Below are 19689 nucleotides of genomic sequence, written 5' to 3' on the forward strand. Positions count from 1 at the left end.
GGTGATAATGCGCCAATTCGTCGTTTGCCAACCGCCAGTACACCTCAAAGAAGAAGCTTTCGCATGCCTGTGGTTGTTGTGCTTATGAGCGACAGCGCTACGTACCCCGTTGTAATAATACTATGAGTGAGGAGCGGAGGACCGAGGCTATCGTTACCTGCTGCCAGGACGGAGTCATCAGAGTAACCCTAAAAGAAGTATTTCAATTGGCTCAGGCACCGAAAGGAGGCACCGAAATCTGGGTTGCCATATTGGCACCGCTTTTCGGTACCCAACCCTACATATACATACGTGTACATACGTATACATACGTATCATGGGAGAGGCTCTGTCGCTCCAGTAACGTTACATTAAGAACGTGACTTTCAGCACCACCGGGGCCATTTGTAGAAAAAGAGGCAGAACCTCCATGTCTGAGTTCCTGGTTCTCTGCTGGTTTGGGACTGAGTCTCTGCTCAAAGAGAGTTTAAGTCTCTCTGGGTCTGGTTCACCAGTAAGGTTCCGATGGAGGTTTGATGAAGACGTTGGAACAGGACCGCTGTGGTGAAGACCAAGTTCTGGATCCACCAGTCCATCTCGGTTCAGACCCTCCGCTGTGGTCATGAGCTTTGGGTCGTGATACAAAGCACGAGATGGAGGATCCTTCGTAGGGAGTCTGGACTCAGAGCTCAGAGTATCTGATCCACCACCGGCACAACGAAAGGGTCGATAGTGGTGAAATGGTTTCTGGGTATTCAGTTGTGAGTTATTGAGGGCAGTGAGTTATTGGTTTCTGATATCAGATGTTCCTCTGAGCAAGGCAACATCAACAAAGACAAGAAGTTCTACAAAATCAACACTTTTATTTTTCTAACAAACATCATCACAAATTGTGTTTGAATTTGTTTACCTGTGTGCACATGTTTATGTGTGTACCTGTATGTTTATGTGGGTGTAACAGTGTAAATATACACATGTGTTTATGTGGCTTTAGTGAGCAGCTGGCTAGAGAAGTCGTACAGATCTTTGTTGACTTTCTTCAGAGTCTGAACTTCTTCTTCGAGCTCGGCTACTCGAACCTTCGTGTTCTCTCCGTCACCGAACACCGACTGAAACACACATTATCAGAAACATGCAGTCAGCAGGTGTGAACATGTACGGTGAGGAAAGAGGACGATGCGATCTATAAAGGTATAAACATGTATGTGATGAAAGAGGACGATACGATCTATAAAGGTGTGAACATGTACGTGAGGAAAGGACGATACGATCTATAAAGGTATAAACATGTACGTGATGAAAGAGGACGATACGATCTATAAAGGTGTGAACATGTACGTGATGAAAGAGGACGATACGATCTATAAAGGTGTGAACATGTACGTGATGAAAGAGGACGATACGATCTATAAAGGTGTAAACATGTACGTGATGAAAGAGGACGATACGATCTATAAAGGTGTAAACATGTACGTGATGAAAGGACGATACGATCTATAAAGGTGTAAACATGTACGTGATGAAAGAGGACGATACGATCTATAAAGGTGTGAACATGTACATGATGAAAGAGGACGATACGATCTATAAAGGTGTAAACATGTACGTGATGAAAGAGGACGATACGATCTATAAAGGTATAAACATGTACGTGATGAAAGAGGACGATACGATCTATAAAGGTGTGAACATGTACATGATGAAAGAGGACGATACGATCTATAAAGGTGTAAACATGTACGTGATGAAAGAGGACGATACGATCTATAAAGGTATAAACATGTACGTGATGAAAGAGGACGATACGATCTATAAAGGTATAAACATGTACGTGATGAAAGAGGACGATACGATCTATAAAGGTGTGAACATGTACGTGATGAAAGAGGACGATACGATCTATAAAGGTGTAAACATGTACGTGATGAAAGAGGACGATACGATCTATAAAGGTGTAAACATGTACGTGATGAAAGAGGACGATACGATCTATAAAGGTGTGAACATGTACATGATGAAAGAGGACGATACGATCTATAAAGGTGTAAACATGTACGTGATGAAAGAGGACGATACGATCTATAAAGGTGTAAACATGTACGTGATGAAAGAGGACGATACGATCTATAAAGGTGTAAACATGTACGTGATGAAAGAGGACGATACGATCTATAAAGGTGTAAACATGTACGTGATGAAAGAGGACGATACGATCTATAAAGGTATAAACATGTACGTGATGAAAGAGGACGATACGATCTATAAAGGTGTAAACATGTACGTGATGAAAGGACGATACGATCTATAAAGGTGTAAACATGTACGTGATGAAAGGACGATACGATCTATAAAGGTATAAACATGTACGTGATGAAAGAGGACGATACGATCTATAAAGGTGTAAACATGTACGTGATGAAAGGACGATACGATCTATAAAGGTATAAACATGTACGTGATGAAAGAGGACGATACGATCTATAAAGGTATAAACATGTACGTGATGAAAGAGGACGATACGATCTATAAAGGTATAAACATGTACGTGATGAAAGAGGACGATACGATCTATAAAGGTGTGAACATGTACATGATGAAAGAGGACGATACGATCTATAAAGGTGTGAACATGTACGTGATGAAAGAGGACGATACGATCTATAAAGGTGTAAACATGTACGTGATGAAAGAGGACGATACGATCTATAAAGGTGTAAACATGTACGTGATGAAAGAGGACGATACGATCTATAAAGGTATAAACATGTACGTGATGAAAGAGGACGATACGATCTATAAAGGTGTAAACATGTACGTGATGAAAGAGGACGATACGATCTATAAAGGTGTAAACATGTACGTGATGAAAGGACGATACGATCTATAAAGGTGTAAACATGTACGTGATGAAAGAGGACGATACGATCTATAAAGGTATAAACATGTACGTGATGAAAGGACGATACGATCTATAAAGGTGTAAACATGTACGTGATGAAAGAGGACGATACGATCTATAAAGGTGTAAACATGTACGTGATGAAAGAGGACGATACGATCTATAAAGGTGTAAACATGTACGTGATGAAAGAGGACGATACGATCTATAAAGGTGTAAACATGTACGTGATGAAAGAGGACGATACGATCTATAAAGGTATAAACATGTACGTGATGAAAGAGGACGATACGATCTATAAAGGTGTAAACATGTACGTGATGAAAGAGGACGATACGATCTATAAAGGTGTGAACATGTACGTGATGAAAGAGGACGATACGATCTATAAAGGTGTAAACATGTACGTGATGAAAGGACGATACGATCTATAAAGGTATAAACATGTACGTGATGAAAGGACGATACGATCTATAAAGGTATAAACATGTACGTGATGAAAGAGGACGATACGATCTATAAAGGTGTAAACATGTACGTGATGAAAGAGGACGATACGATCTATAAAGGTGTGAACATGTTTGTGATGAAAGGACGATACGATCTATAAAGGTGTAAACATGTACGTGATAAAAGGACGATACGATCTATAAAGGTGTAAACATGTACGTGATGAAAGAGGACGATACGATCTATAAAGGTGTAAACATGTACGTGATGAAAGAGGACGATACGATCTATAAAGGTGTGAACATGTTTGTGATGAAAGGACGATACGATCTATAAAGGTATAAACATGTACGTGATGAAAGGACGATACGATCTATAAAGGTATAAACATGTACGTGATGAAAGGACGATACGATCTATAAAGGTGTGAACATGTTTGTGATGAAAGGACGATACGATCTATAAAGGTATAAACATGTACGTGATGAAAGGACGATACGATCTATAAAGGTGTAAACATGTACGTGATGAAAGGACGATACGATCTATAAAGGTGTAAACATGTACGTGATGAAAGGACGATACGATCTATAAAGGTATAAACATGTACGTGATGAAAGGACGATACGATCTATAAAGGTGTAAACATGTACGTGATGAAAGGACGATACGATCTATAAAGGTGTAAACATGTACGTGATGAAAGGACGATACGATCTATAAAGGTATAAACATGTACGTGATGAAAGGACGATACGATCTAACCCTAACTGATCATTTGTATAAACATGGGACAGAGTTCATGATTTCTTCAAAAATGTTACAAAGGTAGTGGTGAGTACAAACGAGACATGATGTGAAGATATGTTAGAAGTGATCGTTTGTACAAATATAACAGGTGTGATTTTGAACAAAATACACAATCGTTGGTAATAATTATTGTGAGGAATTATTAACATTGACATGTGATCAAACAGTCTGTTCACATATATTATTATTATTCTTAAAAGGTGATCTGTGCAACTTTGCTATTCAGGAAGTTCGTATCAAACAAGTAGCCCTTCGCACTGCTCAGTAGCCTTGAAGCAGCAAACCCTAACCCTGAATAATGAAATAAGTAAATGTAAACTGATATGCAAAGCTCCTGGCTACCTCCAGTTGTACATTTACAGATGTTTTATATCCAGCCATGTTCTCCTGAACGACAATCTGTTTGTTTTGGTTTTTTACACAAATGAATGGCTGAGAGGTTTATATTTACGAGTACATTGTTCGCATCTTGTAATAAATATTGATATGTTCTTCATCACTGTGTTGTGTTTATTTGCCTTTTCTGTTGAGAAGATAACAGACTTGTGGGTTTTTAGGCACTGATGGCCTTACAAAGCATTTAGCAGAGATAGTCCTCACGTTAGATGATTATTATTGAAGTGTCGATAACGGATAATAATTATTAGTTTAGTATTGATAACTGATAATGATTATTGAAGTGAGCAGACATTCTATGCGTCTCCTTTTTTCAGCTGTGTGACATTTTGTATTTTTGACATTTAGTTTGTTTACCGTCTCTGACCTTTGACCAAACTATCTGTTGAGTCATGAGGACATGAAGAGTCTTTAACTAAAGGTTTAGAGAGACGTAGTCCACCGTCTGTTCTCTGATGATCATTGATCACATTCACCATCGATGTTAATGAGCAGCTAATAGCGCTAGTAGCACAACACAACATTTACCCAACTATTAGCATCTGAGCCCCGCCCGCTCTCACCTTGTCGGTCACAGCGTTCATCAAATAGTTCAGTTTATCAGCTTTCTGCAGGTACGTCTGCTCGTCCTCCTGAAAACAAGAACATTTCAAAATAAAAGAGGTCAGTTTATCAGCTTTCTGCAGGTACGTCTGCTCCTGTGAAGCATTCAGACCCGGTTTTTAAACGGACTCTTGACATAATAAAGTGCCAATCACACCTGTGGGTCACAGATGTCGTCACCTGCGAGTAGCGTCCCAGGCGGACACACACCTCACCTGTCTCACCTGTGAGTAGCGTCCCAGGCGGACACACACCTCACCTGTCTCACCTGTGAGTAGCGTCCCAGGCGGACACACACCTCCCCCGACTCTCCGCCCTCGGAGGCGTGCAGGTGTCGGCTGAAGCGCGGCAGAGGGACGGCCGGCCGGCTGTCGGGCAGAAACATGTTCGCTGGAGCCGCCGTGATGATGGCGTTCGTCACCGGACCTGAACACACAGACAGGAAGTGATGTCAGAGGACTGCAGGTAACGGCAGTGAATCGTAAACACTCAGTCTGCACCTTGTCATTCTTTTCAATATCGATCAATCTGCTGATTAATTATTAGTGTCTTCAGATGTTTTTGATGATCCACTTTACTTAGAGATCAAGAGGGAGCTTTTATTGATAAATGCCCAAATAATTCATCAGGATTGAGTGACAGTAATATCTCTTGAACAGACCAATGAACTGTTAGCTGACCTGTGACTAGGGTTGGGTATCGTTTGGGTTTTTTACGATACCGGTGCTGAAACGATACCGGTGCCTAAACGGTGCCTGAACAGATACTTTTTTCTTCAAATTGAACAATATATTAACTGTTTAAAGCAGGGATTCCCAAAGTGGGGTGCGCGCACCCCCAGGGGTGCAAGCTGCCTCCAGGGGGTGCGCGAGAGGAAAAGTGTAATGGCGGTCTGATGGTGTAATAATATTAAATATAAAAAAAAATGTAATTTTAATTTAAAAACTGTCAGGTGGGACATCTGAAGCTATCAGTCGTAAAAGAGGAGAGGGACAGAGAGAGAGAGAGGAATCGGAGGCGAGGGGAACGGAGAGGTGCGTTGGGGAGAGAAGAAATCGAGCCAGAGTCAGAGAAAAAAAGAGGAAATATGATGAAAAGTATGTGTGTCTGGGCTTCACTTGGATTGGCAACGCAGATTCCCCAAAGCCACAGTGCGTGGTGTGCAGTGAGGTTCTGGCTAACAGTCTGAAGCTCTTATTTACGTCGCCACCTGAACACCAAGCATGCCAGTGCAAGTCAAAAGCCCCTTACATTGTTTATATCGACATCGGAGGAGTTACAAAACAGCCAAAAACAACTGCAGTCTCATTCATGTGTTGGGTCTATAAATGACGCACTACGGGCTTCATATCTGGTTACAGAATAGCGAGAAAGGGGCTACCGCACACAATCGCCGAAGACGTGAGCTTGCCAGCTGCCAGAGAGATGGTGGAATGTATGATTGGGGAGAAAGAAGCAAACAAGTTGGACATGATCCCGGTGTCCAACAACACTGTGTCGCGCCGCATCGATGCTTTGTCCGAAGACATCCTGGCTGCATTAGTCGCTCATTAATTGTAAATTAAATGTGATAATCTGCCTCTGAGCCTGTGCGTGTGTGCTCGCATCCGTATTGCTCTTTAAAAGTGACGCCTTGTGTCACTGAAAGTCATTGAAACTTTGTTGCAGTGTTTCAGGGCGTTTTCACACCTTCAGTTCGTTTGCTTTGTTGCAGTTGCTCCTTTGTTTGGTTTGTGTTCACACTGAAACATTTAACAGCGGACTAAATCTTGTAAACAAATGCCACGCGCGAGCAAACTGTTCTCTCATTGGTCCGATTCTTATGCGGCTATGAAGGCTTAAAAGGCTCTGTTGCTTTTTTTTTTTTTTTTTTTATTAAGGGGGTCGGGATGTAGAAGGGGGTGCGCGGCCTAAAAAGTTTGGGAACCGCTGGTTTAAAGTATACTATAAATATAAATAAATACAAAACACTTGGCTTCAAACTACAGCTTCAAACGTTTTAACTTCAAACTATGAACAATATATTAACTGTTAACAGTTTACAGTATATTTAAATAAATATAAATAAATACTAAATACACACACACTCTGTACACACACTACAGCTTCAAACTTCAGCAATTATTTTGCAGAAATATGAGCATATTTGCATTCTCTGGCAAAATACGACACGTCTCATGACTTATTTTATTTAACCAGTTGGTGGCGCAAATGCGCCAATTCATCGTTTGCCAACCGCCAGTACACCTCTAAGAAGAAGAAGAAGAAGGTTTTGCGTGCCGGATGTTGTGCTTGTTATGAGCGGCAGAGCTAAGGACCCGGATGTCGATGGAGGAAGTCCGTAGCCTGCCAGCCGTTTGACAGATCTCGTTCTTTGTTCTTTTCTATAAATCATGGCCGAAGCTTCGCCAGAATGATGGAGCGGTTTGTTTCTAAGCGCCCACGGCTCGTCCGGTTGTAATAATACTATGAGTGAAGAGCAGAGGACCGATGCTATCGTTAGCATCGGTCCTAGGACGAGCTAACCTAGAGCTAACGAGTAGTGTAAAAAAAGTATTTCAATCGGCTCAGGCACCGAAAGGAAGCACCGAAATCTAAATACGTAAATACGTAAATACGGCAGCGTCTATTCATTGTTTGTATCGTATGGTTTACACACACACATGCATACACATAGTTTGGTCCGGTCTCTGTTGATATGAGGTATCAGAGCTCTGGGTGAACACAGACGGCTACAGGATTCATTTCCTGATTCAACAGCGGCAGGAAGTCACTGATGACAGGGGGAGCAACTCAACGCTGATAGGCTATCGCGCCACAGCGTCACGCGATTATGTCGCTGAAGTTGAACAATTTCAACTTGTGCGTTTGGGGCGATTTGGCGTTTGGGGCGAATTCGTTTCAAACATGCCGCGCCAGTCTCATCGCGTCTGTGCATAGACTTTGTATGTACCGGTAATCTACACGCGCGAATAATTTGTGCCGCGTTTGGCGTGAACGCAGCATTATGCTGTTCATTCTGTACACATGACATCACACTTCATCCTGTTCTGATGTGAGGGTCAAAGGACAGAGGATGTTGTATGTGTAGACTCTCAAAAACTCTGAGGAGAATTTGGGATTTTGGGCTAAACAAAATCAATTTAATTGATGGTTTGTGTTTTTGTCATTGAGATGTCATGGAGGGGGGCGGGGCTTACCTTTGTGGGCGAGGCAGCGGATGCTCTGTTTGCTTTGGACGTCCCAGAGTCTAACAGTCTCATCATGTGAACCAGAGAGGAGGAGAGTCCCATCCATGGACACCGACAGACACGTCACCAAGTTCCTGAGAGACATTCAGACTGACTTCAGATCAGATCACGAGACTATTTGAATCTACTGAGGCTTTAAATGACTTCAGATCAAATTACAAGACAATTTTGAAAAGGATTCAAACTGATGAAAAAAATCTTTCTACTATCTTTTTTGTCTCTGTGACTCTCTGATCGTTGTACCATGGTCACCTTAAAATGTTCAGAGGTGACTGATATGAATGGAATAAACGTCTCACCTGTGTCCTTTGAAGACCTGGTTCCCGTCGTTGTCTGACTGGAACGATTTGTCCCAACTAAGACTCTGCAGATGAAACAAAAACAGTTCAAACACTTCTATATCGACACAAACAGTTTCCAGTTCAGGTCCTCTTTAACGTATAGCCTGTTTCTTGTTTTAATTGGCCATCTCAAAATGTTTAGAGTGATTCCTTTAAATTACATCAATTACTGATCAGGACAAGTTGGAGAGAAGAGAAGTCTGAAAACATACACACACACACACACACACAGATATAACTCAACTCCACGCAGTCAGATCTTTTCCAAAGGCTGTAGTTTGTAGGATGACGTTTGTAGTTTGTCTTTTGTGGGATGTAGTTTATAGATTGTAAGATGTAGTGTAACGGTAAAATATGTTTTAACATGGTCTCTGCATAGTTTCTGTAAGAGGAAAGCGCCCGCTGTGACATAAAACGATCCATATAGGACAATAGCACAGAACAAAACATCTGCTCGCCATATATGGCAGCGGCAGAGAATGAGGCGCCTTCCTGTATTGCAGAGGACATGTTCCAGACATCGATGCACAGTGCACACGTATGACTTGTCCCCCCCCCCTCCCTTCTCTGTCTCCTTTCTCTTACTGAGGGTATAAATAAACATGTATGGAGATGATTCTGGGGGCATTTCTCACAAGACTTTGCGATACGCGTCTGTGAACTCTGCTCCCTTTGCCTGCAGGCAAATAAATTTACATCACAACTTTGATTATTCATCAGACTCTGTTTTATTTGATATTGACTGAAAACCTTCACTTTCTTTTGATGGATGATATAGTTTGTAGGATGTAGTTCGTAAAATACGTAGTTTGTAGGATGTAGTTTGTGGCTTCAAAATACAAATTGTTCTACATTTGTATTTTGAAGGATGATAGTTCGTAAGATGTAGTTCGTATTTTGATGGATGATATAGTTTGTAAGATGTAGATTGTAGGATGTAGCTTGAAGTTTGTAGGATGTATTTTTGAAGGATGATATAGTTTGTCAGAAAACAAAATTAACACTTTTTTATAGGATGTAGGATGGTAGTGTGTTAAAATGGAGGATGTACAAGTAAAGAGTGAGACTCACCTGGCTGCACAGAGACACCTGGAAAATGTTTCCGTCACTGCCTCCACAGAACAGGAAGTACTCGCAGGGGTCAAAGGTCACAGACATGATCTCCACATCAAACAGGACGGACAGGAGCAGCTCACCTGAAGACAACTCCCACACCTGGTCAGACAGACAGGAATTTTGTAAACCAACATCTCAGAGAAGTTGGAGACACAGCAGTGCCATATATATATATATATATAAAAAAGAATACATAAATGTGGAAATTTAAAGACAAACTAAAAATCAGTGGCCTAAGAACCCGAGATAAAACATCACAAAGTTCTCTTTCGTCGGCTGATCCCGAAGTGAAAAGGGATGTGATCGTGAACACAACGAGCATTGAGGGAAAAAGTGCCACCAGTAAGCTGATGGAGAACGACTCGGACTGGAAAAGCCTGAAAAAGCTGTAGCTTGGATATTGACGTTGAAAAGATTGCTCTTGGAGATGACAAATACTGGATTGCTGCAGAGTAATGATAAATCACTGAAGGAACGTGTCATAAAGCTAAAGGTGCCATTCAGTGCAGATCTGACGGTGAACGATATAAAAGAATGCTGAAAAGGCCATATATGCATTTGAGCAACAGCAACACTTTGCTCTGGAAATTTCCCTCCTGGAAAAGGGAAAACACTGCCGAAAAGAGAGCCCTATATTAAAAATGGATCCCACCCTAGATGGTGTCCTGAGAGTGGGGGGAAGGATTAACAGATCAGCTATGCCAGTATGTGCTAAGAATCCCATAATGTTACCCAAAAAATCCCACATATGCGAGGTCATCCTAAAATACATACACACCCAAGTTGGTCATTCTGGAAGAAATCATATGCTCTCGAAACTAGGACAGAAATACTGGATGTCTTCTGCAAATTCTTCAGCACGAAAGATCATCGTGTTTTCTGCAGACTAATGCAGTCTAAAGTAGGAGAGCAAAAAATGGCAGATCTTCCACAGGATCTGCCACCTTTCACTTCAGTTGGCATGGACTATTTTGGACCTTTTGAGATAAAGCGAGGTCGGACCAATGTAAAACAGTGGGGTGTGATCTTTACATGCCTGACTAGCCGGGCAATCCATCTTGAGGTGGCTAGTAGTTTGGACACCAACTCCTACATCAACGCAATATGCAGATTTCTATGTCGCAGAGGTACTGTAAAAACCATCAGATCGGATCAAGGTACAAATGTTGTTGGTGCACAAAAGGAGCTGGGACGATCATTAAAAGAACTAAATCATGACAAAATCCAAAGAAATCTACTCCAAGAAGGAATGGAGTGGATATTTAACCCAGCAGCAGGTGCCCACCACGGAGGCGTATGGGAGAGACTAATTAAGTCACTGAAGAAAATTCTGTGCTTCGTGGTGAAAGAACAAGTTCTGGATGATGAGGCCTTGCAGACAGCCTGATGCGAGGTGGAAGCTATAATGAATGATAGACCAATCGCAACAATAACAAATAACTTGAATGATGTGGAACCTTTAACGGCTAATTATTTGCTTCTAATCAAAACAAACCCAGTCATGCCTTCAGGAATATTCAAGCAAGAGGACATGTAATCTAGAAGGAGACGGGTACAATATCTGGCTGACCTTTTCTGGAGAAGATGGGTCAGGGAATACCTTCCAATCATGCAACAGCGAAATAAGTGGAAGGAACTTTCTACCTGGAGACCTCGTTATTGTGGATGATTCGGCTCCTAGAAACTCCTGGGTGCTAGGACGGATTCTAAAGACCATGCAAGGAAGTAAAGGACGAGTCCACAGTGTCCTAGTTAAAACCAGAACAAGTGTTATAGAGAGAGACCCATCAACAAACTGTCTGCTCCTTGAAGCTGGAGAGTAGCTGGTGCTGGACAGTAGTTTGGAGAAGTTATATGAACTTAAAGATGAACCTTATCTATCTATGGACTCTGACGACAATGAAAAAAAAATTAAAAAATAGCATGTCAAGCTGGACAACGAGTAAACAGCAGCACCAGAAGAGCTACTGGAGGGACGTTAGGTTCCTCACTTCAAAACGGAACTAAAGTAGGATTCTGTAGTGATTTACGCTGCTGTTGAACTCCCTTCCTCCTCATTAAGGACTCAAACATGTTTACGTTGTTGAATCAGGAAATGAATCCTGTAGCCGTCTGTGTTCACCCAGAGCTCTACGATACCTCATATCAACAGAGACCGGACCAAACTATGTGTATGCATGTGTGTGTGTAAACCATACGGTACAAACAATGAATAGACGCTGCCGTATTTACGTCTACGTGACGTTATTGAGTGCTGGTGGAGCTGCTACGATGTTAGCATAGCCTAGCACCGACCCATCAGAGCGCCATTGAGAAGACAAGTAGCCTACAAATCGGCCTCATTACGTAGTTATTTCGGAGTCCCTTTTTGTCGGTTTATTGCCGTTGAATCACAGCCAATCAGTTTATTTAGTGTTCCTACAGCTGTAGTAAACAGCGACCGGTGGCTTGCTAGACAGTGAATACAGCTCGATACAATCCACGGAGCTCCTCTGAACAATGTTATGAACCAGACATGACGGCGTTTAGTTTCCCGGGATATCTGTGACTTCCACAACACGTACTAAGCAGAAATAGAGGTTCTTGTTTCCATGGTTAATGGCGGACAGTTGAGCGGCTTTCATGGCGATAAGCCCCGCCCCCTCTCCTGCGCAACCAGCGCCAATGAACACAAATAGTACCCGGCAAGACTGCCGTTTGGTGAGAACACTGCATTAGGTCGTACTGATTTCTCTGCCTTCGCCGTGTGCTTCAGAACAACGTTACGGTCTCTCCGATGGTCTTTCCTCAACCTCCGCTCTGCTCTTCTTTATTTTTATACTCAAACATCTCCGCGACTTATTGAGTGGCGTAATAATCGCGAGACACAACGAATCGATAATGAAATTCGTTGCCAACCCTTTTAATAATCTATTTTATCGATTCGTTGTTGCAGCCCTAATCTCAATGCAGAGAGATATCGAGATGAGATTCTGCAATCGGTGGCAATCCCATTTCTCCACAGTCTGGGACCGAACTCCATCCTCCAAGATGAAGAAACTCGCCCCCACAGAGCGGTCCATCAGAAACGACCTCCAGAATGTGGGAGTAGAGGATGGAATGTCCCGCCAGCAGTCCTGACCTCAACCCAAGTGAACACTTGTGTGACGAGCTGTTCCTGCCAGAGTGACCAACACAACCACGTTGGCTGAGTTGCGACAAATCCTGCTTGAGGAGTGGAATGCATCCCACAGCAGTGTGTGAGCAGGCTGGTGACCAGCATGAGGAATAAACACATTTGATCAATATTCATATATGATGGAAGAGCTCTATGCTAAATGAATAATGATAAATGAACCGAGATGATCAAAGAGTTACAGTTTTACGTCTGTGTTTTGTCTACACTCACACCCCCACAGGGACGAGGAGACATCGGCACGTGTGCACGGTCTAACTGGATTTGGGGGACAGTTGTCTCTGCCGTCTAGTGTCTGATTGGTCGGTCGCTCCTTTTTTTCTTTTATTAACCTTTTATTCAACTCTGAGTCAGTTGTAGCAATATAATCAGTTTGGATCCAGGTCTCTGCTACTGATCCAGTTGGATCCTGATTCAGATTTAGACAGTTCACACTGGAACACAAACTTTATCAGTACGGCAGCTTTCAACAAAGAATTAAAGATTCAAATATCTCGGACGGAAAACTAAGTTCTTCAGACTTATGATGAAGAGTTTTTAATGAAGGAAAGAGACAGAAACAGGTAAAAGAGGTTTGTTTGACTTGTCTGAAGGTTTCAGAAAGAATCAACGTGATGAAGAGTCAACGTGATGAAGAAGAGTCAACGTGATGAAGAAGGGTCAACGTGATGAAGAAGGGTCAACGTGATGAAGAAGGGTCAACGTGATGAAGAAGGGTCAACGTGATGAAGAAGAGTCAACGTGATGAAGAAGAGTCAACGTGATGAAGAAGGGTCAACGTGATGAAGAAGGGTCAACGTGATGAAGAAGGGTCAACGTGATGAAGAAGAGTCAACGTGATGAAGAAGGGTCAACGTGATGAAGAAGAGTCAACGTGATGAAGAAGGGTCAACGTGATGAAGAAGAGTCAACGTGATGAAGAAGAGTCAACGTGATGAAGAAGAGTCAACGTGATGAAGAAGAGTCAACGTGATGAAGAAGGGTCAACATGATGAAGAAGAGTCAACGTGATGAAGAAGAGTCAACGTGATGAAGAAGAAACAGTAGAAACTCTACTGTTGTACCTGTTCAGGTGAGATAAAGTCAGTCTCACCTTGACAGTTTGGTCTAAGGAGGCGGTAGCGACTCTGGCCTGAGCTCCCATCAGGCCACAGTGCAAGTCTGTGACTGGTAGAGAGTGACGAGACAGGACGTGACGCGGCTCAGGGGTGTGGCTTAAATCCAGCTGGATCACACTGAAACACATTAATAATCACACACAGAGTGATCACACTGGTGTCCACATTCACAACATTTTCGTTCATGGAGCTTTAGGATGACACTGACTTAATTGTGACCTGCTGCAGTTTTATACACAGTCAGTGAGAACAGGATATGTTGATTATGGGATGCAGCTGATCAGTCTGTTGTCAGGATATGGACATTAGACTGATCATCTGCTGCTGTTTTTTATTTCAAGAATAAAACTGACACATGAACACAAACTAGACTATAGCTGACCAATCAGGTTGGAGAGTGACATTTCTATTACCTAATCAAATGAATGAATCCTAACTCTGTATCTGGTGCTAACCTGACTGATGGTCTCTTCAGTGGGGTTGAACCACTGCTGACGTCTTATCATGGGAACAAAGTATCTACAGTCAGTGTTAGAGCGCTACCTGGTGGCCACAGCAGATCCTCACATGTTAATAAGTAACGACGCAACCTTTCATTTAAAATACAAGACAGACTGATCACAGCTAGAAGACCTCAGTCTTCTTCATCCTCAATGATGGAGTGGACTAAATAATCAAACATCTGTCACATCATGTTACATTAAAGTCGCCACATCTGTCAACATGTCATATTAAAGTCTCCACATCTGTCACAACATGTGATATTAAAGTAAAGTCTCCACATCTGTCAACACGTTATATTAAAGTAAAGTCTCCACATCTGTCACAACACGTTATATTAAAGTAAAGTCTCCACATCTGTCACAACACGTGATATTAAAGTAAAGTCTCCACATCTGTCACAACATATTATATTAAAGTCTCCACATCTGTCACAACATATTAAAGTCTCCACATCTGTCACAACATATTAAAGTCTCCACATCTGTCACAGCACATTAAAGTCTCCACATCTGTCACAACATGTTACATTAAAGTAAAGTCCCCACATCTGTCACAACACGTTCTATTAAAGTAAAGTCTCCACGTCTGTCACAACATGTTACATTAAAGTAAAGTCTCCACATCTGTCACAACATGTTACATTAAAGTAAAGTCCCCACATCTGTCACAACACGTTCTATTAAAGTAAAGTCTCCACGTCTGTCACAACATGTTAGATTAAAGTAAAGTCCCCACATCTGTCACAACACGTTATATTAAAGTAAAGTCTCCACATCTGTCACAACACGTTCTATTAAAGTAAAGTCTCCACATCTGTCACAACACGTTCTATTAAAGTAAAGTCTCCACATCTGTCACAACATGTTACATTAAAGTAAAGTCCCCACATCTGTCACAACACGTTACATTAAAGTAAAGTCCCCACATCTGTCACAACACGTTATATTAAAGTAAAGTCTCCACATCTGTCACAACATGTTACATTAAAGTAAAGTCCCCACATCTGTCACAACACGTTCTATTAAAGTAAAGTCTCCACATCTGTCACAACACGTGATATTAAAGTAAAGTCTCCACATCTGTCACAACATATTATATTAAAGTCTCCACATCTGTCACAACATGTTAAAGTCTACACATCTGTCACAACATATTAAAGTCTCCACATCTGTCACAGCACATTATATTAAAGTAAAGTCTCCACATCTGTCACAACATGTTACATTAAAGTAAAGTCCCCACATCTGTCACAACACGTTCTATTAAAGTAAAGTCTCCACGTCTGTCACAACATGTTACATTAAAGTAAAGTCTCCACATCTGTCACAACATGTTACATTAAAGTAAAGTCCCCACATCTGTCACAACACGTTCTATTAAAGTAAAGTCTCCACGTCTGTCACAACATGTTACATTAAAGTAAAGTCCCCACATCTGTCACAACACGTTATATTAAAGTAAAGTCTCCACATCTGTCACAACACGTTCTATTAAAGTAAAGTCTCCACATCTGTCACAACACGTTCTATTAAAGTAAAGTCTCCACATGTTACATTAAAGTAAAGTCCCCACATCTGTCACAACACGTTATATTAAAGTAAAGTCTCCACGTCTGTCACAACATGTTATATTCAAGTAAAGTCTCCACATCTGTCACAACATGTTATATTCAAGTAAAGTCTCCACATCTGTCACAACACGTTATAATAAAGTCTCCACATCTGTCACATGTTATAGTAAACTCCCCACATCTGTCACATGTTATATTAAAGTAAAGTCCCCACATCTGTCACATGTTATATTAAAGTAAACCCCCCACATCTGTCACATGTTATATTAAAGTAAAGTCCCCACATCTGTCACATGTTATATTAAAGTAAAGTCCCCACATCTGTCAACATGTTATATTAAAGTCTCCACATCTGTCACAACATATTAAAGTCTCCACATCTGTCACATGTTCTATTAAAGTAAAGTCTCCACATCTGTCACAACATGTTACATTAAAGTAAAGTCTCCACGTCTGTCACACCATGTTACATTAAAGTAAAGTCCCCACATCTGTCACAACACGTTATATTAAAGTAAAGTCTCCACATCTGTCACAACACATTCTATTAAAGTAAAGTCTCCACATCTGTCACAACATGTTCTATTAAAGTAAAGTCTCCACATCTGTCACAACATGTTACATTAAAGTAAAGTCCCCACATCTGTCACAACACGTTATATTAAAGTAAAGTCTCCACATCTGTCACAACACGTTCTATTAAAGTAAAGTCTCCACATCTGTCACAACATGTTACATTAAAGTAAAGTCCCCACATCTGTCACAACACGTTCTATTAAAGTAAAGTCTCCACGTCTGTCACAACATGTTATATTCAAGTAAACTCCCCACATCTGTCACATGTTATATTAAAGTAAAGTCCCCACATCTGTCACATGTTATATTAAAGTAAACTCCCCACATCTGTCACATGTTATATTAAAGTAAAGTCCCCACATCTGTCACATGTTATATTAAAGTAAACTCCCCACATCTGTCACATGTTATATTAAAGTAAAGTCCCCACATCGGTCACATGTTATATTAAAGTAAAGTCTCCACATCTGTCAACATGTTATATTAAAGTCTCCACATCTGTCACAACATATTAAAGTCTCCACATCTGTCATATGTTATATTAAAGTAAAGTCTCCACATCTGTCACAACATGTTACATTAAAGTAAAGTCCCCACATCTGTCAACATGTTATATTAAAGTCTCCACATCTGTCACAACATATTAAAGTCTCCACATCTGTCATATGTTATATTAAAGTAAAGTCTCCACATCTGTCACAACATGTTACATTAAAGTAAAGTCCCCACATCTGTCACAACACATTCTATTAAAGTAAAGTCTCCACGTCTGTCACAACACGTTATAATAAAGTCTCCACATCTGTCACGTTATATTAAAGTAAACTCCCCACATCTGTCACATGTTATAGTAAAGTAAAGTCCCCACATCGGTCACATGTTATATTAAAGTAAAGTCCCCACATCTGTCACATGTTATATTCAAGTAAAATCTCCACATCTGTCACATCACATTATATTCAAGTAAAGTCTCCACATCTGTCACAACACGTTATATTAAAGTAAAATCTCCACATCTGTCACATCACATTATATTCAAGTAAAGTCTCCACATCTGTCACAACATGTTATATTAAAGTCTCCACATCTGCCACAGCACGTTCTATTAAAGTAGTCTCCACATCTGTGACAACATGTTATATTAAAGTAAAGTCTACACATCTGTCACAACATGTTATATTCAAGTAAAGTCTCCACATCTGTCACAACATGTTATATTAAAGTAAAGTATCCACATCTGTCACAACACGTTATAATAAAGTAAAGTCTCCACATCTGTCACAACATGTTATATTAAAGTAAAGTCTCCACATCTGTCACAACACGTTATAATAAAGTAAAGTATCCACATCTGTCACAACATATTAAAGTCTCCACATCTGTCATATGTTATATTAAAGTAAAGTCTCCACATCTGTCACAACATGTTACATTAAAGTAAAGTCCCCACATCTGTCACAACACGTTCTATTAAAGTAAAGTCTCCACGTCTGTCACAACACGTTATAATAAAGTCTCCACATCTGTCACGTTATATTAAAGTAAACTCCCCACATCTGTCACATGTTATAGTAAAGTAAAGTCCCCACATCGGTCACATGTTATATTAAAGTAAAGTCCCCACATCTGTCACATGTTATATTCAAGTAAAATCTCCACATCTGTCACATCACATTATATTCAAGTAAAGTCTCCACATCTGTCACGACACGTTATATTAAAGTAAAATCTCCACATCTGTCACATCACATTATATTCAAGTAAAGTCTCCACATCTGTCACAACATGTTATATTAAAGTCTCCACATCTGCCACAGCACGTTCTATTAAAGTAGTCTCCACATCTGTGACAACATGTTATATTAAAGTAAAGTCTACACATCTGTCACAACATGTTATATTCAAGTAAAGTCTCCACATCTGTCACAACATGTTATATTAAAGTAAAGTCACCACATCTGTCACAACACGTTATAATAAAGTAAAGTATCCACATCTGTCACAACACGTTATAATAAAGTAAAGTCTCCACATCTGTCACAACATGTTATATTAAAGTAAAGTCTCCACATCTGTCACAACACGTTATAATAAAGTAAAGTATCCACATCTGTCACAACACGTTATAATAAAGTAAAGTATCCACATCTGTCACAACACGTTATAATAAAGTAAAGTCTCCACATCTGTCACAACACGTTATAATAAAGTAAAGTCTCCACATCTGTCACAACATGTTATATTAAAGTAAAGTCTCCACATCTGTCACAACATGTTATAATAAAGTTTCCACATCTGTCACACGTTATATTAAAGTAAAGTCTACACATGTCACAACATGTTACATTAAAGTAAAGTCTCCACATCTGTCACATGTTATATTAAAGTAAAGTCACCAAAAGGTTTGATTTGGTCCATCAGATAATACGATTTTTTTTTCATGATTATGGAAATAGCTGCCGGAATATTTGTCTTCGGTAAAAATGCTCTTTAAATGTGAATAATCCCAAACTATTATTACTTACTCATAATCTGAGCATGGCGGGCAGAGTGACACAGATACAAATAAATAAAAGTGTCAGATTGACAAAGGGCACGTCGATCGAGGGAACTCAGAATAAAAGGACCATTTTTCATCTTGATGATACAATCGTTTGTAAAAGTGTTGCTGCTCTACACATTATACTGTGAATATTTGCTTTTATTGTCTCTGGTTAATGTCACACCCGTCTATGTGTTCAGTGTTCGACTGAGATTTAGAAAACAGAAGCAGACGAACAGTCTGCTACTGCTCCACCTGTGCTCAGCTGTTACCTGGATAGACTCCACACCAGAGCAAGGTTGTCTTTTCCTCCAGAAACAAAATGGCTGCTGTCATCTGTGAACTTCAGACAGGTGACA

General features: G+C 40.6%; 1 protein-coding gene across 2 annotated transcripts in view; it reads right to left on the minus strand.

The window, feature by feature from the left end:
- Positions 1–822: 822 nt before the first annotated feature.
- Positions 823–19689, minus strand: part of wdr18 (WD repeat domain 18) — a 23078-nt gene continuing 4211 nt past the window's right edge. Inside the window, exons 3-10 of one of the 2 annotated variants that reach the window (XM_079267352.1) lie at positions 19603–19689; positions 14114–14255; positions 9801–9944; positions 8688–8752; positions 8338–8462; positions 5406–5563; positions 5098–5166; positions 823–1088 (exon numbers count right to left, since the gene is read on the minus strand). The exon at positions 19603–19689 is cut by the window's right edge and continues 47 nt beyond it. In XM_079267352.1, coding sequence (XP_079123478.1) covers positions 960–1088; positions 5098–5166; positions 5406–5563; positions 8338–8462; positions 8688–8752; positions 9801–9944; positions 14114–14255; positions 19603–19689 — 919 coding nt within the window. In that variant the 3' untranslated portion in view covers positions 823–959. Of the gene's footprint in view, positions 1089–5097; positions 5167–5396; positions 5564–8337; positions 8463–8687; positions 8753–9800; positions 9945–14113; positions 14256–19602 lie in introns of both variants that reach the window. The other variant, XM_079267351.1, reaches the window with a different exon arrangement.

This window comes from Melanostigma gelatinosum (genome assembly GCF_949748355.1).
Source record: "Melanostigma gelatinosum genome assembly, chromosome: 4".
NCBI classification, from domain to species: domain Eukaryota; kingdom Metazoa; phylum Chordata; class Actinopteri; order Perciformes; family Zoarcidae; genus Melanostigma; species Melanostigma gelatinosum.